Raw genomic sequence first — 26,655 nt, forward strand, 5'->3', positions numbered from 1 at the left:
GAGCTGGCAGTCTGGCCAGAAATCCCAGAAATCACTGTGGCTGAGCTCCAAAGATGCATTCAGGAGATGAGAGAATGTTGAAATCAACCATCACCACAGACCTCCACCAGTTGGGGCTTTATGGCAGAGTGGCCTGACACATATAAGCCCACGTGGAGTTTGCTAAAAAACACCTGAAGGACTCCAAGATGGTGAGAAATGAGATTCTCTGGTCTGATAAGATCAATATAGAACTTTTTTGGCCTTAATTCAAAGCAGAATGTGTGGAGAAAACCAGGCCCTACTCATCACCTGTTCAGTACGGTCCTAACTCTGAAGCATGGTGGTGGATCATGTTGTGGAGGTGTTTGTCATCTGCAAGGACAGGACAACTGGTTGTCCTTAAAACAAGCAATATAATCTGCCAATGGGGTGAGGAAATTAATCTTAATTTTTCTTTTGACGTAAGATTATTTTGCTTACTCCATTGTCAGATTATTTTGCTTGTTTTAAGGTAAAATTCACTTAATATTGGCGTATTAATTCTCAAAACAAGCCAAAAGGGTGCTTCAGCTAAATCCTGAGCAAAGAGTCTGAATACTTAAAACCAAGTGATATTTCAGTTTTTCTTCATTAATAAATCTGCCAAAATACCGACAACTCTTTGTTTTTTCTGCCAATATAGGGCGTTGTGTCTGCATTAATGAGGAAAAAATAACTTTGATTTTAGCAAATGGCTGCAATCTAACAAAGAGTGAAAACTTTAAGGGGGTCTGAATACTTTTTGGGTGTCACAGTGCTGCAGTGGATAACATGATCGCCTCACAGCAAGAAGGTCGCTGGTTCAAGCCCCGGCTAGGGCAGTTGCCATTTCTGTGTGGAGTTTGCATGTCCTCCCTGTGGGTTTGGCATGCTCCAGTTTCCCCCACAGTCCCAAAGACATGCACTATTGGTGAATTGGGTAAACCAAATTGTCCGTAGTGTATGAGTGTGAATAAGAGCATATGGGTGTTTCCCAATGATGGGTTGCAGCTGGAAGGGCTTCCCCTCCGTAAAACATTTGCTGGATAAGTTGGTGGTTCATTCCGTTGTGGCAACCCCTGATAAAAAAAGGGACTAAGCCAAAAAGAAATTAAATAAATGAATGAATGAATGACATACAGATAAGTGATGAGAAACTGTAACATTTCTGGGTGAACTAACTCTTAAAAGAGCACAATCTGTCCCATTTTATATCCAAAGCAAACCAGGGTAGGAAAAAGTTAATCCAGGTAAAAAAGGGAATTTGTCATTTAATTTAGCTTTAAAAAGGTTAAGCAGTTTCTGCAGTGTACATCTTTTTCCCTCATGTACCTCCGGTTCTGGGACAGAGTTAAAATAGACACTGGCACTCTAAAGATGAGGAAAGGTGAACAGGTGGGCCAATCAATCTGTAGAACAAGGCTGGCTGCCAACCCTGTGTGTGTATGTGTGTGCTTGTGTGTATGACAGTATAAAAATGTGGAAGAGTGAGAAAAGGACTTTCACAAGAGCAGAGAGATAGAGAGAGAGAGAACGAGTGAAAAAGAGAGTGACCCCACTGTTCCTAATGAGCTATGAGAAAGTGCCCTCTCAGCACAGTGACACAGACAAAATCTGTGTGTGTGTAGAGATTTGGGCAATGGCATGTGGGGAGTTGATATTATTTCTCAGTTGGAAAGATGCAGCAATTCTCAGTAAAGTCGACACAGTTCTCACTTTGCAACACTGCTGTATTATTCTGCTATTCCACGCTCATGTACACACACACACGCCCACACAATAGTTAGAGCATCATCGCTTAGATCACATCTCAACCCGGGAGACCAATTCCAGTAGGATGTGGGCACATGGACGGGGCATCTGTGCCAGCGTGTCACGTAATTGCCAAGCTATGATGGGTTCCCAGAGGCTGGGCAGGTATCCAGTCTGTGCTAAGCTAGGAGTACCAATGTGTGATTCATTCCAAAAAACATTCAGAGTGAAACATACAGTACATGGTGCTGTCATTTTTTAACAGTGTCACGTTTTATAAGTTCACTTTTAGAAGCTTGCGTGTAGGCGAAGCAGTGGCGCAGTAGGTAGTGCTTTTGCCTCAGAAGGTCGCTGGTTCTAACCTCGGCTCAGTTGGCATTTCTGTGTGTAGTTTGCATGTTCTCCCTGCATTCGTGTGGGTTTCCTCTGGGTGCTCCGGTTCCCCCCACAAAGACATGCGGTACAGAAGAATTGGGTAGGCTAAATTGTCCGTAGTGTATGAGTGTGTGTGGATGTTTCCCAGAGATGGGTTGCGGCTAGAAGGGCACCCGGTTCGTAAAAACTTGCTGGATAAGTTGGCAGTTCATTCCGCTGGGGCGACCCCGGATTAATAAAGGGACTAAGCCCACAAGAAAATGAATGAATGAATGAATGTAGCTTGCATGTAATACACCAAAATGTTAAATTTGTCTGGGCAGGACGTTGGCTCAGTGGTTAGCACTGTTGCCATACAGCAAGAATGTCGCATGTTTGCATGTTCCCCCTATGTTCACATGGGTTTCCTCCAGGTGCTCCGGTTTCCCCCACAACCCAAACACGTGCTTTATAGGTGAATTAAATAAAACTAAATTGTCCATAGTGTATGTGTGTGAATGAGTGTGTATGGTGTTTTCCGGTACTATGTTGTGGCTGGAAGGTCATCCGCTCCGTAAAACATAAGCTGGAATACTTGGCGGTTCATTTCACTGTGGTAACCTCTGAAATAGAGACTAAGCCGAAGGAAAATGAATGAATGAGTCTGGTATCATTCATAAATGATCACCTGCTCTTAATACGACACATTTAAGAAGATTTTTTTAACTGAGAAATGGAATCTAAAAGTCAGAATCTATATAACTACTATATATCTGATCTGCTAAAATAATTGTATTTTAGTGTAAATACACTTAATTAAATTATTATTATTGCAACACACCCTCATTGCAAATACATGCCATAGCCTACATTTTTTTTCGCGTCATCACACCCACGGCGGGATACCAAACAAGGGCAAAGAGGCGGAGAGTGAACGAAGCTACAGACACCTGCTGGCATTTTGCTTGGACCTGGCTCAGACACACTTTACTTTGGGAGAACGCTTAATACTTTATCACCTGTGACTCTTTGTATTCTGACCACTTGTGCTTTGTTGTACACTATATCAATGAAGTGTTTAGACTTTTAAAAACACTGCTGTAATACATTGAGCCACTAAACATTGTTCTTATGACGTTTTTCAACAGGAGGAAAACGCGAATTACTTCCAAACACTTCAGATATAGTCTGTGTTAGTTAATGTAAGACTATTGATGAAATCCAGCATAACACTGTATGACAATGCTTCAGATGACTGATCTAGAGCCTACAGCTAATCAATCTGTCAGATACAGCTCTAAATAGATATAAACAATAAATGATCTTAAATAAAACAAATACATGTACAGAGATGGTATATAAGTATACAACTTTACTCACATGGGAAACGGAGGCCACGTGTATGGTTTGTAAGCACAATTAAGTGCACTCAGCATGCCATGCCATCTAATAATTGTAGGAAACAAGTATAAAGGCAGTTGACTGTGTAAAGCCACATAAAACAACACAGAAACATGATAAATATGCCGAATTCAGTGGCTAATCTGCAGGATTCAGCTGAGGTGACGTGACGGCGACCAACGAGACCTAGCTGTCACTCAAGTGGCCATGCAAGCTTAATATAACTTAATATAAAGGAAACGGATGAGTTATAAAAAAAATTCAACCCCCTCACAGTTGTCATGAAGGGTAATATTAGCTGTATTAACCAAAATCCTTTTTTTGTATCAAGCTGTAAACACCTTTTTTTTTTGCTGTAAAGTTGGTCATTCTAACAGTGGGCTCAATGGAAATTTGCTCTATTTTGGAGCCAGGAGCGGCCAGGACTAGCGGAATTTCGGATAAATTGCAGTTTTAGTTACTTCCATATTGGCTTCCTGAGGGAGAGCGGGAGGTTGCCGCTTGATGTAACCCCGCCGGTCCTACACCACCCAACCTGCTCCTAGATGGCATTGAACCGGCGACCTTCTGCATGGGAGTCGGTTGCTCTAACAAGGAGGCTAACCATGACCATGGCCTATAGCATCTATACCTGCACACCACCTACTTGGCTGGGCTCCGTTACATATGGACCTTTTTATGGTGTATTGATACAGAGTGCTCAATGTTGAGTCTGTTGGAGCAAAGTTACACACGAGAGATCAAAAGTAAAATGTAGTCACAATGCACTTTTCTCTTTCCTTTTTTGCTTTTGGTTGGGTTTAGGGGGTTGGGGGTTTGGGGAAGAGTTTAGGACAGTGTATGGCAAGCCCCCCTCCCTTTTTTAAATGAAAGAGAATTAGAACAATTAGCATTGTTTCATAATGTTTTGGTGCAACTGTTGGTAAAGTTAAATTTTTTTCTAAGAAATTACACACATTCTTAAGACACATGGAACAAACACAAACATGTATTTTTTTTAATGGAAGCATAGATATTTACATTAGATGTCGAATACCCTGTTGTTGTCTAATGGAAGTAATGGGTCAAAATAGCTGGCATTTAAGTGCAGGGTAACATTCCTTTGAAATGAATGTGCGACCAAGGTGCAATGGAGGACTCACTATCCAGAGCCAGAGATATATGAAGAGATTCATTGCAAAACGAGATCTATCCATTTTAAAAAATGTTGGATATTTTACATATTTAAGACATCAACAGTCAAGTTTATTCACAATTTTTGTACATTAAACTATTACTTGAGCTCAGTGCAGGCCAGGAACACAATATTTTTAAATCCAGGATATTTTTTTTATTATTTATTTTATTTAATATATAAATATATTATATTTATTCATAAATAAGTGAAAAAACATACCAAAATGCAACATAATAATCTTAACATTGTCAAACATCTTAAATTGGTTAAAAAACTCTACATAATAAATATATGGAATAATATATACAAAGATTGATTAATAATAATCAGATTCTGAGTTAGATTTGGCCAAAATGTACACAACATAACAAAACTTTCTTTATTTTTTTTCAAAATGCTATATATCCACATTAGGCTATATTTTACTACAGTAATACCATTAGGAAAAGCTAGTAAATCAATGTTTTGTTTTTAAGTAAGATTAAGTTAGATAAACGACTTGAAGCTTGTTACAGAAAGAGTGAAGGGTGGGTTGTTTACACCGCTGCTGAAAACCAAACCTGTATGATCAGAGCAGGCGGAGCTGCGGTGTCACAGAGTCCGCAACACAAGCTTGCCTCGCTCCGTCATATTTAATTAATTATTTCACTGTAATAATAATAATAATAATAATAATAATAATAATAATAGCTTATTTATTGGTTGTTGTGAAAAAGCAAAACCGTTTTTAGAAACGCATGGGCATTCCTGACAAAGAGTGTTGAACTCTGAATCTGTGTTTCATTTCAGAGTCTGCTACTGTCCACCGGAGGTCACATTTCAGTCACAGACGCATGCTTTCAGAGTCCTCCTGACTGACTGAATGAAATACGATGTTTTCCAGCACGGCAACCCAGGGTGCTGAAACATAATAGGCTAAACTGTCATTGGATGACCAAAACAAAGACAGATGTTCTGGCACGTAACTCACATTTTCAAAGCAGAATATCTGACTTCAGAATTATTTTTCAGATAAACAAGAATGTTCACAGCATGTTTCTTAAATATCTGCAAACATATTATGGTATTTGTATGTTTTAGAAGAGTCCAAAACTTACATACAGCACCTTTAAGACTACTTAAAAAGCTTTTTTTTATGACTTTCAATATGGCTTCCCAAACTCTTTTTTTTTTTTGTCTTCTATGGGCTGGATTAACAGACAGTCCTGTCCCAAACTCCCTACAATAGTTGAGCCTCATTGTTATAAGTATATTCACAATCACAGTTTCACAACTCGCTACCCTGTCTCTACAAATAAAGTATTTCTATTATTAATAGCTTATTTCTGTATTAGATAAAGATCTAATGTTCAGAAGCAATGTTTTACAATGCTGCTCAAGCAATTGAATCATTTTGTTTGTTGCACTGACCCAATACTCCAGAAAAAAAGAGAAAAAAAAATAAGATCTAGAACTTGAACTGTTGGTTCAGCAGCCAGAAAAGATTAGCATCAATCCTCACTCACACTCGCACAAAAAAAGAGAGAAACAGAGCCTGCAAGGCACTCATCCCTACCATCCTTTCAGCACATGCACGGACACATGCGCACACACACACCATCTCAGACTGCTCCAAATGAGATCTCTTACACCAGCCCTCTGCTTGCCATCCATTTTTAATGGGCTGATTAAAAGCATGGCTTCCCTGATGAATCACACCATGCCTGAGAGAGAGAGAGAGAGAGAGAGAAAGAGGGAGAGAGAGAGAGAGAGGAAGAGTCAAACGGGTTCACGGGCTGAGGCGAGAGAGGAGAGAGAATGAAGAGGAGGAGGGGGAGAGAGAGGAAGGAGGGCTGGCACAGGCAGCAGTGATGTCTCTTTTGAAGCCCCTCACAAGGCCATGAAGAGCTGAGGGCACGGCTGGAGAGCGTTAAAATAACTAGCTGCACACACGCTGCGCAAAAAAAAAGAGAGCGAGGGAGGCAGAAAAAGTGAGCGTGAGGGATAGAGACGAAACCACTCTCCGTGCATGTCTACTGGCTAGTCAAGCATTCACTTCAGTGGAGAAACAAGATGATCATTATGTAAACGAGGCTTTCCCTCTCGTGTGAACGCTAGATTGTCTCGCCGCAGACAACTGTGGGCGGATGACTGCGTGTCAAACGGGACACGGATCGCATGTAAACGGGGGTGTGTTTGTGAGATTGATTTGAGAGCACATGTATGTATGTGTTTGTAATCTCAGCGGTTTGCCATAATGGTGGGCTAAACGCTGCATGCTGAAGCTCTCACATGGGGAAGTGGATTCCTGCTGCCTCATAAAAAAAATAAAAAAAACAGAGCTCTTCCATTCTGAGCTTCATTGAAAATGATTGCGCTCATAGCTGAACGTCAAACCTGGAGAGTATTCTTGTTGTTTTATTGATGCCTAATCAAACACGTTACTTGGAAGGAACAAGACAGTCGTATGAAGCGCAACAATTTTAACAGTACTTAAAATGTTATTACAGAGGTGAGATGGCAAAATCACACACATCCTTTATTGAGTAGAAGTACAGATACTCATGTTTAAAATGACTCTGGTAAAGGTATAAGCACTGACTACACTTTTGTACTTACGTCAAAGTAAAGATGTACAGCATAAAATTAGTACCTAAGTAAAAAAAAAGTATTCATTACTACTACCTGTTTAAGTTTCTCGGTGGTAACTATATGATGTATACACCTACTCTATACAAAATAACTTATATTTAAATTATTTTATTAAACAATTTGTTACCAGTTTTAGGCTGTTGCCTTTTTTTAGCTCCAACCAACATCGCTCTACAATACCGTTAAAGGAATTTTTGATGATTTTTAATTTATTATATGCGTTAATAGACTTATCCTTTCATTAATAGTGTAATTCTGAACTTACTGTATGCTGATGTGTTACGTTACGTGCTTAACCTTACATATTTTTGCTCCATAACAACTGTGCCTTTGTGTGACGGATAACCGAGAAGTTAACTCCTCGGTATGTGTTATTAACAAAATGTTACATTTCTTCTTCCAGAGTTTGCTTATTTACAGGAACAATCACGGACGGGAGGGACTCAAGCTTACTCTCTTGTAGGCTCTGTTATGTATATGCTTAACTTTTTTGTGCAGATTTGCTGTTCTGCCGAACAACTGATGATTGAACTGATGGTTGAACTGATCTGGATGGAGGACCTTTCTTACTGAAGTGCCTCCGGGTGGGGCCGAAGAGAAATCGGTGATATATACTTGGCTGCGAGGGTTAGAGAGAGGTGTGAAATGCACACATGTAAACCTCATACTGTAAAGGGTTTACTCTGCAGCCAAGAGCGCTCTGTATGCTTTATCTATTTGATTAATTAAATTAATGTAAACTTATTTGAAGCCTCAGACCGATCTTTAAACCTGGGGGACTAGGGGAAAGTCCAACGCTGTCCAACAACACTGCTCAAAAAGTTGCCCTGTGTATCATCACCTGGACACAAAACTTAACTGTACAGCTGTTAAAAACAACAGCTCCCATACTTATTCGTATATTCCAAAACGTAATTTGACTGCCTATACTATATTTACAACTAATAAATGTCTTAAATGTGACACTTTATTTTGTCCAAAACATATTTTCATTTTTTTTTGATAAAATAAAAAGAAATTGAATGTATTTGACCACAAATAATTGTGTTTACATATTATACTAAAGCTGCTTCATGTTCTTCAAACAGCCACACGCTTGCAGCTCATATGATGTAACTATTTGATTATTGTTTTGTTAATTTCTGCATATTGTGTGTATTTTAACAGTTAAAGTTATTAATGCTGTTAAAACATTTTTGCAACATATTTTTTTTTCACATGATAAATTCCTGATCCATTATATTTTTATTTATAAATAACACAGTATAAATACTTTTGATGTTCTAAAATATGTATCTAACAACAATTTATCTAACAAATTTTAACAAAGATTACAGTGTATATAATATATGTTAAAACTAAAAAACAGTATAAATTATGTACTAAGAAATATTCCTTATGTACTAGGTACTAGGTTTGATATAAAGGAAATAAACCTCATTGCATAAAGTATTCAAAGGTATTTCATTGCTTTACTAACTATACAAACATTGATAAAAAAGCACATGAATTTTTTTTTTTTTTTTTTCACGGCATTAGATTGAAAGATCAGAGAAGTACAGTACACCGTGGTCGAAAGTGAACAAAGGACTTTAACACCATTTAAATGCCAGATTTGATTCCCCCTGATTACACGCACACACACACACACACACAGACACACACACACACACACACACACACACAGCTGGAAGCTTATGATGGACTGGTTACTAGGACTATAAAGACACCTCATTCACACACACTCTTTGGTGAGTCTTTAACTGTAAGTGAGCATTACTAAGCGTTTCCTTGTCTTGTCTCGTTTTTGTTTTTACCTTTGCTTTGATTATAGTTTATGTTGCTTTGCTGCCTGTCCTGATCATTCGCCTGTTTTTCTGACTACACTTTTGGATCATCTGCATGGTCATGTCTGTCCCTGTTTTGACCTTTGATGATTCTCTTAATAAACTGTACTTGGGTCCTGACCTGACTCATTACAACAGGACATTTTTAAGCATGAGCTACCTGTCATATATTGTCAAATATATACCACTGGGAGCATGTGAAAAGTCAATCTTTCCATTTAAGATTGCATATCCCACCTTTTTTTCAGAATATAAAGGTCAAAGTACTGTTTTGATGAACAATACAACACACACTGCCTTCTTCTTGTTCAGTTTCATACACATACTGATCTGCAGCTTTATAAAATCTCAATATAGTCAAAATCCGATCAGTATTAATTTTTTTCAGTTTATTTTTATTTTTTCACTTGCGTGGTGAGTCACTTGCATTTTGACTCACCACAGACCACAGACTCAGTTAGTAATCTTTTTTAATGTTTTAGTGAGAGAATAATAAATGACCTATGTCTAAAATGTCTTGATGGTAAGAAATTAAACAGCAAATTTTCACTTTTGGTTCGACTTCTTTAAAAAGAATAATATAGGAAGCAAATAAAAATGTGTTTTACATTTTCTTAAGGGATTCAAATGCTCTCCAAGTTGCAAAGCACATGCAAATAGAAAAAAAAAAAGTTAATTGAGGAAAAAACTGTATTAAGTTAACAACATGCATGGAACTTCTTAGAATTCATGCAAATACAGAACAGTGGTGCAAATAGTGCACACCCCGACAGAATTGTGTTGGGGACCCCAAAAAAGTGACATCCTGATTGTATGATTCCTTTCTGTTTTTAAATCGAATTGTTTTTAGATCTGGTTGTTAAAGAAAAAAATGATGCTCTGATGAATGGTAAAGTCTAGACAGGAAACAGCTGCAGATACATCAATATAGTATCGTTTTTGTAACTCTGTATAGCAATAATACATTTTTTACAGTACTGTGACAGTTGGGGTGGGGGTAGTCATTAATCAAATACAATTTATTGAGTAATTTAATAATTAACACAAATAATTCTTGTTAACTTCCAGCTGCAATCGTATGTGATCTAGCAACATCCCTGATGCATCGTGATTCATCCCTAATGATTTTGCATTGATTTTCAAAAGTTTAGAATCGATTCTGTTTTAAAATTAGATTGCGATGGTGTGGGCATGCAAAAACAGAAAAAAAATAAGCATTGATCTGAGCATGTATGCATGCTCCCGAATTTTGAACAGATGGATAATTACAGGTCATGCTTCTGATCTGGTGTGTTACTGGTTTTAGAACAAATTCCTTTCACACCAAAAACTGAAACCTCGAGTTGTTATAGATGCCGTAATGCAGTGCCACGCTGCGCTACTCATTCAGTGTACCCCTGGTTTTATAGTTGCTTAAGAAGCCAGACATGGTTATTAATCTGATTGCATGGACACTTACTATATCAGAATCATAGGTCACTATTATGAACCACTCCATTACATATGAGTGAAGAATTATGGCTATAGTTCTGCAAATGCTGGTTGTGAATGAAAGTAAACTAGGGTTGCTGCACAGTGTTGCAAATTAATGAAGCATTACTATCTTTAAAACTTGCTTTGTGTTTCAAGCTGAATACTAGTATCTTGCAAAATAACTAGTAAAATGTTATTTAAGGTCATTCTGGCAAAGATGAAAAAAAAAATGTTTTAAAAAATTAGTTATTAAAGCTATTATGTGAAAAAAAAGATAAATCTTCCCTCTGTTAAACAGCACTTGTAAAATAATTTTTTTTTTTCCAAATATTTTCCAAGAGGGTTAATAATTTTAACTGTATGCATACAGTATATTTTTCCTTAACATTTTATTGTAATGCTGTTTTTTTTTTTAAGGAGATATGACTTTTTGGTCATCATAATTGGTGTTATTTTTTACTTTCTACACAAGCTATACTGTACCATTCAGAATTATTTTAATCCTTTCTGGTTTTGAATGGGGACAGAACTGTCATATAAAGATTCCAACCATCAACAAAACCATAGAAACTTTAATTCTGATTAAAATTGAAAAGTTGTGAAAATGTACAGCAGAAGAAAGAAGAACATGTAGGCTAAGAATAGTTTTGAAATGGGAACGTGACCCCAGAATTGAAATCGAATCTAATCGTTAAGTCTCTAAAGATTCCCACCTCTAATGTCCATATGTTTGTTGATCTCCAACAACATCGATGACTATAAAGAAGAAGCAGCCTGGATAAAAGTGTTTTCTCAATTTGTTAGTGTTTTTTTTTATTATTATTATCATGTGCGTTTGAGCTCTCTTGGCCACCACAGTGTTTTGCAAAAGGAAGTTTTATTTAACTTCAATTGACAGTCATGAGCCACTGGGACTGGTGACAGCAGGTTCCTGTCCTAGAGTCTCACAAAACACACACTTTGATCTTCTCAACTGAAATGTCAACTAATATTCTGTCTGACAAATGGTTATTTTCTTCTCTCTCTCTCTCTCTCTCTTTTTTTGACATAGACTAATTGGCCTTTATTTAATGATAGAAACAGTTGGGCTGAAAAATAAAAACGATGTGTATGTAGACTAACTGCTAGGCAACAACTAAAAAAATAGATCTTTTAATCCATTTAAAGCATAAGCATTTCCATTTTGAATTAATCAAGCTATTTGTCTTCACATAATTGCTTAAACCATGGCTTGTCACTAGTTTTTTACAAAATATAAAGGCTGAATCATGGAAGAATATCTCTTTAGTTCCCATTTTGTTTATTAATGCACTAATATCGTTTTCCTAATACCTAAAATCATTAACTACCTGACTTAAAGTTCTACTTTTCTAGTCTTCATTAGAATGAAGAAACTTATAAAGATTTGGAACCACTTGAGGGTGAGTTAAGACACCGGTATACTTCAAATGACATTGAATAAAGAACTGAAATGATATCTTTCGAACAAAATCCAGCTAAAACTAAGTTCTTTTTTGAGTTTGTTTCAGCAGTTCGAAACAGCCCACCAAAGCAAACTTTTTGGGGAATTCGTTTTGGTCCAAAACACATTTGTGATACCATTGGGTCTGTGGTGACTATGTAATCGATGGGTGCATTCTTGAACTCTGCCTTCGTATTCTAACAGTTTATAAACAGACAGGAGAAAAAAATCCAGCCCAACAACATCAATGGCAACCTAAATATACTGAAGGGTCAAGTAGCAGAGCTGGTGCAAATGTACAAATTTTGAAGATTGAAAAAGATTATCACATCTGATAAAGTTTAAACAGTGTGTACATTTAAATGGACACCAGTAATCCAATTTTAATATGATTAAGACAATTAAGGTCATAATCCAACTAAACAAAAATCAAATTAAATGATTTTAGTCGCATTATTGAAGTGCAGTACAGACATGTAAGCACCGCAATCAAACTATTACCGTTGTCAAGGATTTTCACCGCATTTTGAGACAGGATTGTCCACACACACACGGCTGTTCGACACTATTCTCTGCACCTACCAAGTCAGTAAAGGACCACAACACATACACCGCAAAATGCAGACTTTTTTTCTCCTATTCTGCATGCTGTATCAAATTTCATTAAAACAACACTCTTTCCATCAATCCTTAATTCAAATTCTCATCCAATACCTCATGGGGGGCATAAATGTAATGCTCCTAAATAAAATTGAAAGTGACAATCTGCAGTTAAAGTCGATGAACTAAAAATGAAACACCCCAAATTATATGAAACTCTGGAGAAAATGTGGATAGTGTGGTGCCGTAATGAAAGGAACATTGCAAATATAACTAATGTTATATTTAATCATTGTCTTATTCAGATTAAGACAAAAAATGTGTCCATGATATCCATGCAAATGGAGTCACTGTTTATTTCATTCTCTGTCCACATCAAACACAAAGTAATTTGACATGGCTCTTCTTGCTGGAGTAGAATGTTTGCTAGATGTTTATATTCTCTCTCAACTGCCATTGTTGTTGCATTTAGCAGTATTCTCAAGCAGCATGGCACATTTAAAACCAAGCCCACTGCAGAGTGGGTGTATCAGGAGGATCAAAAACAAAATACTATCACTCAGCCTTTTCGAACTTCTATTTGTCCTCATAGGCAGAATAAAAGAGAACTCTGTTGGAAGTATACTGAGACTTTAAATTGTACTTTTTAGGTGAACTATCCCTTAAAGGTCCCATAAAGTGCTTTGAAATGTAAAATGTTCATTCAACGTTTTATTGAATGTAATCTCAACTGAAAAATGAAAAGAAGGTGGGACATAGAGTAGCTCCTCCCCTTTAGAAAAAACTGCCTAAAGCCTTTAGTTTTATCAAATCTTTGCCAGTGGGAGTGGGTGCCACTGTGTGAGAAACAGCTGATTGTGGCCATAGCAACTAACAGCAGGAGATTGCAAACACAAAACAACTTTAAAACAGTAAAGGAAGAAGCACACGTCGCATTTATTTTCAACGTGGTTTTTTACGCAATATCTGAAATAGCCCATCCAGATTTCACCTGAGAGTTACAATATCACTGATCCGAACTACAGGAAATGAGGCAACCATTTTAATCACACTTCACGTTGTGTAGGAAAGAAAAACATTTACAGGATCTAAAAGATGAAGAAACTGGTTAATATAAACAATGTCACAGTTACTGACAAAGTACCATACATTAGTATATAGTCTGTGTTGTTGTGAAAAATGAACTTTAACACTTTATTTCTCACAGCTGCATATCTGGCGATCTCTCAATGAAAGTAATCTTTGAGTCATGATCAATATTGGGATCCCTCGCACTATGCTGGTGTCTGAAGGGAAAGGCACGTTCACGTTTTACCGGATCCGGTAGTTCATATTTAGTATTGTTTCATGTTAACATTGATATAAAAGATCCAGACAAATGATGAATCATTTAAATGACTCTGAGTCAAAAATGTTTTTTTTTATAAATCAGTAGTTTTAAAAAAGCTGCACTTTCAGATTTGACGCTAAGCTGGATGTTTTCATTCACTTAGAGCTTTGTTTGCACTGTATGGAAGGCCATTTTCAAAAACACTTAAAAGGAGCTCTTTAAAGCACAATATCTAATAGATATCCTTAAATCTAACAGACTGAAACTAATATGAAGAAATACCTTGGAGTGTGGCATGATTCTGAACTTTCCTTTAAATCACATATTAATCATAATGTACGTTCCTTTAAATCATCATATTGTAAGTAAAGTAAAGGAATTATTACCTTATATCGATCTAGGCATTGTTTCTCATTTAGTCTTATTTTGCCTATTTTTGTTAATTGCGATATTATTAACCAGAGGACGGCATATATTAGACTTTGCAGATTTGTTCTTGGTAGTTCTTTTTACACACATCGTTGTATAATGTATGATCTGCTGCAGTGGCCGTCTTTGCACACAAGACGACATATTCACTGGCTTCAATTTATATTTAAATGCATTAATTTTGAGTATGCTTATTATTTACAACAACATTTTGTATTTTTTCCTTAATGTATCAAATTATCAAGACTTATTATTATTATTTTTTCTCGTTAAGCCTTTATGTTTAAGGTTCCAACAGATTGGAACAATTTACCTGCTAACATTCGATCCATTGCATCATTTGAGGTCTTTAAGCAAACTTTGATATCATATTTTACTTTGGATTGTACTTGTTTTTCTTGGGGATGTTATTATTTATGTGGTGATTTGATTCACTAATGTATGTATGTATGTATGTATGTATGTACGTATGTACGTATGTATGTATGTATGTATGTATGTATGTATGTATGTATGAATTTATGTATACTACTTCCACCCCCTTTATTTATTTATTTATTTATTTATTTGTTCATTTCAAGAGCTTTATCCCAATGAATAAATATCAAATATGGGACCTTTAATAATAACCCTAATATTAAGAGAGTCTCTTCGTTTGGATTAGTTTCTCAATGGGAATGATGGTATATTTGAGTGCCAGCTCTATTCTTGGCTCCAACATCCTCCTAAACAGGACTGTTTAGGACCAGAGGATTTTCACCAGCTCTCTAATGTAATGCTAAGGCTAAACACAAGCGCTAACGCCTCGGCCGACATATGTTCCATTGGCCACAGTGTCACTCTTCATTTGTAATTATTTTTTTCCTGGTTGGCTCACTCTCCTTCTCTTTGAGATAAATAGTGTTGGGACAATGGGGAGCACAGAGGACTGATGACCTGTTCCAGAGTGTTAAACCTGTGCTCCTGGCTGGAAAAGAGTGAGTGAAGATGACAACCATCACAGGGCTCAACTCCATTGTGACGTATTATCAGTATACGCTGTATTACTTATCTTTTTCTCAGTCTCTGTCACTAAAATGGAAATCCTCATGTCCAGGGTCAGTGGAATTGTTTAGCAGATATTTCTTATGATATTTCAAAGTGTATTTTCCACTTGATAGAAGGAAGCTTGATACATGTTTCAAAAATTAAATAATAGCTATTGATTACAAATTCACGATTCATTCATTTTCCCTTGGCTTAGTTTCTATTTCAGAAGTTGCTACAGCGTAATAAACTGCAGAATATAGATTAACTAATAAAGTCATTATGTAAAGAGAATTGGGCTTAAAATGCATACGTTTGAAAATGTATGAAATTATTAATTAGTGATATTTAATACTCTTTAGTTGTAAGTATCCAAAAAATCCTGATGTCTGGTTCTCGAATCTGATTGGCTCATAGCCCTCTGATATTCTGCAATATCAGAACTTATGCAGCTTCATCACCCTTCTGTATTACTCCGCCGACATAGAGTGACAGCAGATCAATAGACTCACTACAGTCAGACAAATATTTCTGCTGTTGGACAACATAGTGCACTTTTAAGGCTTTTTTAGGTATTGTTTAGATTACATGTATGCAGTTTATTTATAAAGATAGTGTCTATTTTAAATATTTATCATTTCGGAGATGTGTGTCGGCATCCATCAGCCAGAGCAAATGGACAATGTCCATCCACAAGATGTCAACAAAGACTGCATATTAAGCCTTAAAGGAGAAAAACAGCGTCATTTCAAACTACATCTGATCAAATCATTATGAAACCAGTAAGTGACATTCTAAGTCAACCTCTCTCTCTTGCATATTTTGGTGATGTATTTATACTATAATTATTGTAGTGTAATAAATGTGAGATAAACTTACATATTAGGAATGTCTGTATTTTGTGTTGATCACTCTTTGTATATCTCTGAGTTACTTTTTGGCTGTCTATCACAAACACAACAGTAATCTGGTGGTGTTTGTGTTGCTTTGCTTTTTCAGGGATAATTATTGTGATATCCTGATTGCAACACAGAAATACTGAGAAATGTCTCTAGACTGATAGAATTTCATTCCGTTCAGCCTTATAATCTTAAAATGTGAGCAAAACCACCCTCTTTGGCATTACTTTAGACATTATGCTAGAAAATCATTCAAATACTAGCTTTAAAGTAACATTTGTGAAGTAGCAGCAATTTATGCTGTTCTGACATCAGCTACAGATGTGAATGAATAGCAGAAGAAAGTAGTTCCCCTATGCAAAAAGATTTTTTAGACTTTTTGTGTTTGATTTTCTTTTTTATATACATGATTTAGAAGTCGAACTGTTGCATGAACGCATTATCACACTCATAGCATTGCGAGAAAGCTGTGTATCGTCACTGGTGGGATACTAAGGCACTCGGCCTATGGCCTCGTGCCAACACACCCCTTCTGCCAGTTCCAATATACAGCTATATTGCATTGCTAGCGTGTGATATTGCTCATATAGTATATGTTATAAAATATAATAACAAATATGTTATAAAATAAACATACGAGACACCAACAACCATTTAATGCCTTTCTCTTTTTTTCTCCATTGTTTCTTTCTTTGAATATGGCACATTTTTTAGATATTTTCTATAAAAGGGTCTTAGTCTTAGCTGACAGATGGAAATGAAGAGATTTTACTGTAGGGCGCATGTTTTGCAGACGAGAGGCAAGGTGAGTGAGAGTTCATCATTGGATTAGAAGGCTATTAAAGTTGAAAGTATTTCTCTCAGACAGGGGCGAGTGAGCAGAGGATGAATAAAAGACCCTGGTGGGTCCTGTCACAAATGTTCTTTGTTTCCATCCTTTCACCCTTTTCTACACAACAAGCAAAACTTAATCCTTCGCTCATGATCTTCAAAATAAGAGCTTGGACGGATGTCGCTTGCCTTTTGTGTTGTTGTGAAGTTAAGACATCGAAAACAACTAAATTCCAGGCCTGATTAAAATAAAAAAGAGGAAGAAAGAAACCACGACCACCAGGCTACTTTGGCAAAGAAAGGAATACCTTAGAGTATTGTATAATGTCAAAGGCAGACAAACAGATTTTGAAAAAATGTGTGTGCAAGAAAATTATAGAATAACAGACACTGATACAGGACTAGGTAGGAGGGAGGGACAGACAAATGGATGAATGGATGATAGATGGACAGACAGATAGATAGACAAACATACAAAATACATACAGGATGGATAGATGGATGACAAACAAACAGACACACACAGGGATAGATGGATGGAAGATGGATGAATAATGAACAGATGAACACACAAACTGATAGATGGATGGACGATAGTTGGATGGATGGATGGATGGATGGATGGATGGACAAATATATGGATAGATGATGGATAGATGAATGAATTGATGGATGGCCGGACAGATGGACAGACAGACAGTCAGAGAGAGACACAAAACATATAAACAGAAAGACCTAGAAACAGACGGAATGGAAGGGCAGACAGACACACAAAACATACTTATATGCAGACAGACACACAGACAGACAGAAGAACAAACATATGGACAAATAAACAGACAACTGGATGGATGGATGGATGGATGACTGAGAAACGGACAGACAAATGGATGGATGGATGGATGGATGGATGGATAGATGGATGGATGGATGGATGGATGGATGGATGGATGGATGGATGGATGGATGGATGGATGGATGGATAGATAGATTGACGGATGGACCGACGGACGGATGGACCGACGGACGGATGAACTGACGGACAGATGGATGATGGCTGGATAGACCAAAGGATAGACAGAGAGACAGACAAACAAGTAGGCAGACAGACAGAGAGTACAAACATACATACATACATACATACATACATACATACATACATACATACATACATACATACATACATACATACATACATACAGGCAAACGGACAAAGGAACAGACAGATGGACAAAGTGACGTATGGATGGATGGATGGATGGGTGGACAGATGGATGATGGATGGATGGATGATGGATGGATGGATGGATGGATGACGGATGGGTAGATCAATGGATAGCCAGAGAGACAGACATGTAGACAGACAGACGGACAGACAGAGACATACAAAACATACATACATACAGGCAGACAGACAGAGGAACAGACAGATGGACAAAGTGACAGATGGATGGATGGATGGATGGATGAATGGATGGACGCATGGGGAGAGAGAAAGGCGGACAGACAGATGGTCAGGCAGAGAGACACACAAAACATACATATATACATACATACGGATGGATGGATGGATGGATGGATGGATGGATGGATGGATTGTTGGATTGATGACGGATGGATGATAGATGATGGATGGATAATGAATAAATGGATAGAAAGACAGACAGACAGACAGACAGACAGAAAGACAGGCAGGCAGGCAGAGAGAGAGAGAGATAGAGACAAAACAAATACAGACAGACAGGAACAGACAGATGGACAAATATACAGTTGGTTGGATGTATGTTTGTATGTATGTATGTATGTATGGATGGATGGATGGATGGATGGATGGATGGATGGATGGATGGATGGATGGATGGATGGATGGATGGATGGAAAGATGATGGAAAGACAGACAGACAGACAAACAGACAAACAGTTGAATGGATGGACAAATAGACGGACTGATGGATGGATGGACGGACAGATTTATTGTTAGGTGGATGACGGATGGATGGATAGATGATGGATGGATAATGAATGGATGGATAGAAAGACAGACAGATAGACAGACAGACAGACAGGCAGGCAGACAGACAAACAGTTGAATGGATGGATGGATGGACAGATGAATTGTTGGGTGGATGATGGATGGATGGATAGATGATGGATGGATGATGAATGGATGGACAGACAGACAAACAGACAGACAGGGCGAGGGACACAGCAAACAATTACAAAAACAGACAGACATACTAAAAAGAGACAATTGGATGGATGGATGCATGGATGGATGGATGGATGGATGGATGGATGGATGGATGGATGGATGGATGGATGGACAGACGGACGGATGGATGAATGAATAAATGAATAGATTGAAGAATGGATAATGGATGAAAGACGGATGGATGATGAATGGATGGATGGATGATGGATGGAAAGATGGATGGATGGATAGATAGATGGATGGACGGACAGACAAGCAAAGAAACATACAAACAGAGCGATACATAGAGAAAAATACAGACAGACATTCCAAGAGTCAGACAGAAAGAAATACAGACAGACAGACAAACAGACAGACATACATTGGATAGATGGATGGATGGGTGGATGATGGATGGATAGATGGATAGATGGATGGATAGATAGATAGATAGATAGATAGATAGATAGATAGATAGATAGATAGATAGATAGATAGATAGATAGATAGATAGATAGATAGATAGATAGATAGATAGATAGATAGATAGATAGATAGATAGATAGATAGATAGGATGAAGGATGGATGAATGGATTTGAGGTTACCGTCTCAATGACACACACACACACAAATTCTTTCCCACTGGCTGAGACACCTGCTCACAGTCAGAGGTCGGGTCTAATTCCTGCTGCTCTGTTTCCTGAGCAAGAGAGCTTTTAATTTAGCAGTCACCAACTCAGCCCAGAACACACACTAGCGGTGGGGGAGACAAATCGAGAGCTGCCAGGACCTCAGAGAGAACAGTCTGTCTCGCTTCTCCCAGCGCTCAGACCTGGGTCACCTGAATATTTAGACGAGTGATGTGAGCATGTAAAGGGCTTTCAGCAGCAGCGCAGAGGAGTGTACAGTTAAACATATGAGGTCATTTGTGTATGAAAATGAGAAAACATGCTTCAGAATTAACACATAATTGAAAGCAATGATCTGACATTTATTAAACTATTTAAATCTCATTACTGCATTCTCAATAGTTTTGTTACAAAATGCAACGAGCTGCCTCGCCATCTACTGTCTATAAATAATGTTCCTCATAAAAAGCTTCAAGCAGACATGTTTGATATTCATAACTGTGCTAGTCTAATAACAATATGTAGACTCACTGGCCACTTTATTAGGTACACCTTACTAGTACTGGGTTGGACCCTATTTTGCCATTTTGCCTCAATTCTTCGTGGCATAGATTTATCAAGGTACTGGAAATAATCCTCAAACATTTTGGCCCATGTTGACAAGATAGCATCACGCAGTTGCTGCAGATTTGTCAGCTGCACATTCATGATGCGAATCTCCCGTTCCTTCACATCCCAAAGGTGCTCTATTAGATTAAAGTCTGGTGACTGTGGAGTCCATTTGAACACAGTGAACTCATTGTCCAGTCTGAGATGATTTGCACTTCATGACATGTCGCGTTATCCTGCTGGAAGTAGCCATCAGAAGATAGGTACACTGTGGTCATAAAGAAATCTACATGGTCAGCAGCAATACTCAGGTAGGCTGTGGCGTTGACACAATACTCAGTTGGTACTAATGGACCCAAAGTGTACCAAGAAAATATCCCCCACACACCATTACACCACCAGCAGCAGCCTGAACTATTGATACAAGACAGGATGGGTTCATGCTTTAATGCTGTTGACACCAAATTCTGACCCCCACCATCTGAATGTCGCAGTAGAAATTGAGAATCATCAGGCCAGGCAACGTTTTCCCAATCTTCTATTGTCCAATTTTGGTAAACCTGTGTGAATTGTAGCCTCAGTAGCACTCAGTTTCCTATTATTGGCTAACAGGAGTGTCACCTTGTGTTGTCCTCTGCTGCTGTAGCCTATCCGCCTCAAGGTTGTACGTATTGTGCATTCAGACATGCTCTTTTGCATACATCGGTTGTAATGAGTGGTTATTTGAGTTACTGTTGCCTTTTTATGACCTGAAACCAGTCTGTCCATTCTCCTCTGACCTCTGACATCAACAAGGCATTTGCCCACAGAACTGCCACCTACCGGATATTTTCTCTTTTTTCGCTTTGCGCAGACCGTCAAAATAGAGCCCAAAATCATTAAAAAGTTAGCAATTTCATGCAATAAAGTTGTTTAAAATAAAGACATTTGGCTTGTTGACATAACACTGCATTTTCACTGTCATACATGACAAAAAATTGTGTAATTGGTATTGACATCATTTAAAATGTCAGTTAAACATATTTTAGTCTACCATGTACCTCTTGTTATAAAAACTGCTGTTAATACATTTAATTTTAAAATCTTAAAACTGTCCTATGGTGTGACTGTCTTAAACATAGTGCAATAAATTACAGCTCTTAAAAATAAAAACGAAATTGTAAAATCACCAGACCTAATTTTACAAATGGCTATTGTAGTAAATGGCAATCATTTTTGTCATCCATATATTTCTAAATTGATAGATGTTTTCACTGAACACAATGTCCTCTGGTAAGATGCAATATGTTAATTTTAAATAAAAAATATTAAAATCTATGATTAAAAGCTTAATCTGAGCTTATAAATCTCTGTTTGACCTCAAACCACTAAAACTGCGGAGCAATGACTGGTTTAATGACTTTAACTCTGTTTCAGTTTAGGGTTATTTCTGAGGAGTTTTGGTATTTTATTGATCTTTTTGATCAGCGTATACAAATTTATTAATTTTTAAAAGTAGTTCTGCAAAATCTAAACTGAGTTTGATTGTGCTCTTTTTTTTACCTTTTTGAAATTTCTATTATGTATGTTTTATAGACAGATGAAGTCAGAATTATTAGCCCTTCTATATATTTACCCCCAATTTCAGTTTAATGGAAAAAAGATTCTTTTCAACACATTTCTAAACATAATAGTTTTAATAACTCATTTCTAATATCCAATTTCTTTTATCTTTGTTATGATGACAGTACTTAATATTTTACTAGATATTTTTTAATATACTAGTTGAAATAAAAACAAATAAGACTTTCTGCAGAAGAAAAAATATTATAGGAATTACTGTGAAAAATTCCTGAATCTGTTAAACATCATTTGAGTAGTATTTGAAAAAGAAAAAAATCACAGAAGGACTAAAAATATTGATGTCAAATGTATTCTGATTGCACATAACATTTTGGATTATGTATAATCACTAAATAAGAAACATATATCATATCACATCCATACACACAACACAGTTGGAGGATTTCACTTACAGCGAGAATCTGAACTTCACACAAACCCCTTTTATTTTCTATTTATCTCCTTTATGACCGTACCCCCATGTGAGGGCGTTTACTAGTCTCCCACGTTCATTTAGTCTCTGTGGGGGCTTGATCTCCGAGACCAGGCAGTGAAGGAAAGCATTGCAGCCAATCCAGAAGCCATCAGTTTTCATCCAGCCCGGCCAGACCTCTGCATTAGCGCTGCCCTCGCGTTTATTGTTCTCTCATTGCACCTGTCAGCACTGCCTGACAGCACATTACCGCCACTGTGCTACAACAGAGGGGTCCATCAGGCAGCTATCAGGGCAGCCCGCACCAGCCCTCGCAGCATGGGCAGATGGTAATAAGGTGCTGGTAGAGAGTGTGTAACTGGGTAAACACACACACACACACACACGCACACATATATATATAACTCAAAGATGCTTGAATGTGGAAACATATCTTTGGATACAGTGACATGTAATGTTTGAGCAAAGAAGACTGTGGAAATGTATGTAAAATGCATACAAAATAATAATGCTAACACTGGGAACAAAATTTTGCAAATAATCTGTAGCACAGCTTGGTAAAAAAAAAAAAGGGTAATTGTTAAATATGCCATTATTAATAGCCCATATATGCATTCTTAAAAGCAAAGAATGTATTTGAAGTAAATCCCTATTGATATTTTAGATTTTTAAGAACCCCTGAGTGACTAAAAACAGGAAGCTGTTCAACCATGACCTCCAGTTTCCTAATGTTATACACAAAAGTTAATATAAACTCACTCATTCATTCATCACAATTGGTATGAGCAAAGAACCAAGTTGGGATTTCCAGTAAAAGACTTTTGAACGTTACAATCAGACAATCAAAAGCTTTATTACCAGGTTTGTTTACACATACAATGAATTTGTTTTCGTGACAGAGCTTCTAGTGCAACAGAATTACAGAGGCAGGACAAAAAGCAGATAACAAATATATTTAAATATCGAAGTAACATAAAGAAGGTATTGCTAAAGAAGGTATTGCTGCATCAAGAAGAACTCCAAATTGGAGAGATTACAGGTAGGCGGAGTAGACATTCAAAACAAACAGGTGACTCTGTGAGGTTGGGTTTAGGGTTGGGTTAGGGGTGGGTTTGACTCTGTCTCATCTACAAGACATTAAAAAAGCACCTATTTTACCCCTTTTTCAAGATAAGTCTTTTGTGTCTCCAGGATGTGTCTGTAAAGTTTCAGCTCAAAATTATTATTATTATTATTTTTTAAACTTTTCTGAATGTTGGAATTTTCAGCTTTGAATACATTGTAATGTTTGTGAGAAATACTACAGAAAGGAACTTTCCCAATGATTATTTGATGCATTTGTTAAAGAGTGAATTCAAGCCTTTCTGCAAAAAAATGAGTCATGCACAATGTTGTTACAAAGACACAGACACACACACAGCAAATGTTATAGGATACCTATCATTATCCACTGCTGTTTGGATATCCATTAAGTTAATGTACAAAAGAAACCTGATTTAACATCCACAAACCGGGATTGAATCGTCTTTTTTATAATTGTACTGGCATGCGGCTGTGGTGATAAAGTACAGATGGTAAAATTGCTGTAATTCATTAACATGCACTGTTTTAAAAACATTTCAAACTTGTAAAACTCATTCTTGATCACATTTGATGATGACGGATAATTACAGAGAGCTGAACAGATCTTTTAATCCCAGTTGTTTTTTGCACGTCCTGTTTTGTTGAGGGAACCGGAACTGCTAAAATGCTAACTGGCTTCCGGGATTTTGCATACGAATTGATCATAGTTCCTCCACTCTATAACTGAATCATCGGTAAACCCCTCCCCTTGAACAGTGACAATGCCAATGGCAGCTGAATTTCAGGACTTAGACATGTTCAGGATTGTTAGTACTATAGAAAAACATCAGACTTTTTTGGTTCAATGGTGTTTATGCTACAAAAAGAGAACAAGAACAATGTGCCTGGGGTTCTTAAAAAACTGATTCCAGCTATCCAGAGAGGAAGGGCAATTAAATATATTTTATTATATTTTCTAAACCAAAACAAGATAAAGTAACATCCAAGATTACCAAGGTGTCAGGGTTCAGGGTGCCCATTTCAAAGATTCCATAAAATTAAAATACAGATTTGTAGATGTAAGTATCAGCATGTATGTCTTAATGATATATATATATATATATATATATATATATATATATATATATATATATATATATATATATATATATATATATATATATATATATATATATATATATATATATATATATATATATATATATATATATATATATATATTTTACACTAGTACAAGATACTATAGCTATATACCCTTAAGCTCAACCACTCTCACTGGCAGAAGTCTTATGAAAAATAAATGGTAAAAGATAAATGCTATTGACTGTTTTAAAAAGGGGAGGAGGTACGATATGTCCCACCATGTCTTTATGGTTTCCTAACTTTTTCCTTGCATTTACTTTCTAAAAATCTGAATTCCACAGCACAAAAAAAGCAGGCCATGATCGTGCTCTTATATCGTCAATATATTACAATAACATGTAAAAAAAAATCATGATATTAAAATGGTGGTAGCTTGAATGTAATTTTACATGACTTTAATAGCCAACATTTGATATTTCACCTTATAAAATGTAGCGGTTGGTAACTCTGGTGAAATTTGAAGAGGAGCAGGCGGTCAAACAATATAGCACTCCCAAGTCAGCAACATGACTCCTAGCATATCTGTGATTTCCTCATTCTTATTGAGCCAGAACTCATGACTGCTGATCGCATCAATAACTTTCTATCAAGAGCTATTTAAATTTTACGTCAAATGGGAACAAATTTATTTATAAACTCTGTTTGTTTACCAAAGTTTGCAACAGTAACTAAGGGCAATGCTGTTTAATGATAGGTATATTTATGGTTCATAAAATACACAGCTATCATCTGATGTGTACATAATTAAAACTTTTATGCTGTTTGTTATTGTTTTTTTTAGCATGCGGGTAAGTTTAGAATTATAATCAGTTCAGTTCAAGCTGCATATCTGATATTGGTCACATTTAACACAACAATCTTTACAGCTACAGTTCGCAAAATAATCAGATTTGAGAAAAAAAAAATCGTATTTGAACAATAAACCTTGCAGTGTGAATTTGACTTAAGAATATAATCTGGTAAAATTAAGTTACTTTAGTCCAGTTTTGGGTTCAGGAAGTCACTACAAATTGTTCAGTAGTGCTTCAAGCCAAAAAATAAAAAATACTGTTGATTTGAAATGTTCACTAAATGTCAGTAACAGCCAAATATATTTTCCCAGCCATCTTTGCTCATATTTACCAAGGGTGCTAATATTAGTTGAGGGCACTGTATAACAACATCATACTGACAGCATCTGAGCCATCTACCCAAAAACACTTGAACACACACACACACACACACACACACACACACACACACACACACACAAAATAACAACACTGTAGGCCAATTTGCAGGGTGCTCTTACGTTGGGTAATCTACAAAATTGATAGATGTGCGTCATAAAAAAAGAGTCTGAGGAGTCGAAGATTGTGTTCTTTAGCTGCACTCTTCTTTGCTGGATTTCAGCAGACAGAAAATAGGGGTCATTTTAGTGAACAGTTTTGCTCTTCTGATGAGACCTTCATGTCTGGAGAAATGGAGGCCTGTACACAATAACAGCATTTTCAGTGCCACTTCACACCTCCAGAACACACATACACAGGTAGAAGCTGAATGGGAAAGTTTGGGGTAGGTGGATTTCTTTTTTTACTTTTTGGTATGTTAGTGATGGATATATAAATATGTAGAAGAGCACAAGACACTGAAAATACTAAAGTATTTAGTAGAAAAAATACTCAACTAAACTAAAAAATACTAAACTAAACTAACACTGAGAGGCCTATCATAAACCCGGTGCAATAAGGCGCAAGACGTGTTTGGCGCGAT

At 36.9% G+C, this 26,655-nt stretch overlaps 1 protein-coding gene across 4 annotated transcripts in view; it reads right to left on the reverse strand.

Annotated features, from left to right (window-relative positions):
- Nucleotides 1-26,655, reverse strand: part of si:ch73-280o22.2 — a 288,368-nt gene that overhangs the window by 82,518 nt on the left and 179,195 nt on the right. For 2 of the 4 annotated variants that reach the window (XR_012406340.1, XM_068221516.2), the window contains one exon: nt 6,240-6,387. The exons of the other annotated variants lie outside the window; for them this stretch is intronic. Coding sequence is in view for 1 of the 2 variants with exons in the window: in XM_068221516.2 (XP_068077617.2) it covers nt 6,240-6,387 (148 nt within the window). In the remaining variant the exon portion in view is untranslated. The remainder of the gene's footprint in view (nt 1-6,239; nt 6,388-26,655) is intronic. 4 annotated transcript variants of the gene reach the window in all.

Source organism: Danio rerio, chromosome 5 (genome assembly GCF_049306965.1).
Source record: "Danio rerio strain Tuebingen ecotype United States chromosome 5, GRCz12tu, whole genome shotgun sequence".
Classification (NCBI taxonomy): Eukaryota; Metazoa; Chordata; class Actinopteri; order Cypriniformes; family Danionidae; genus Danio; species Danio rerio.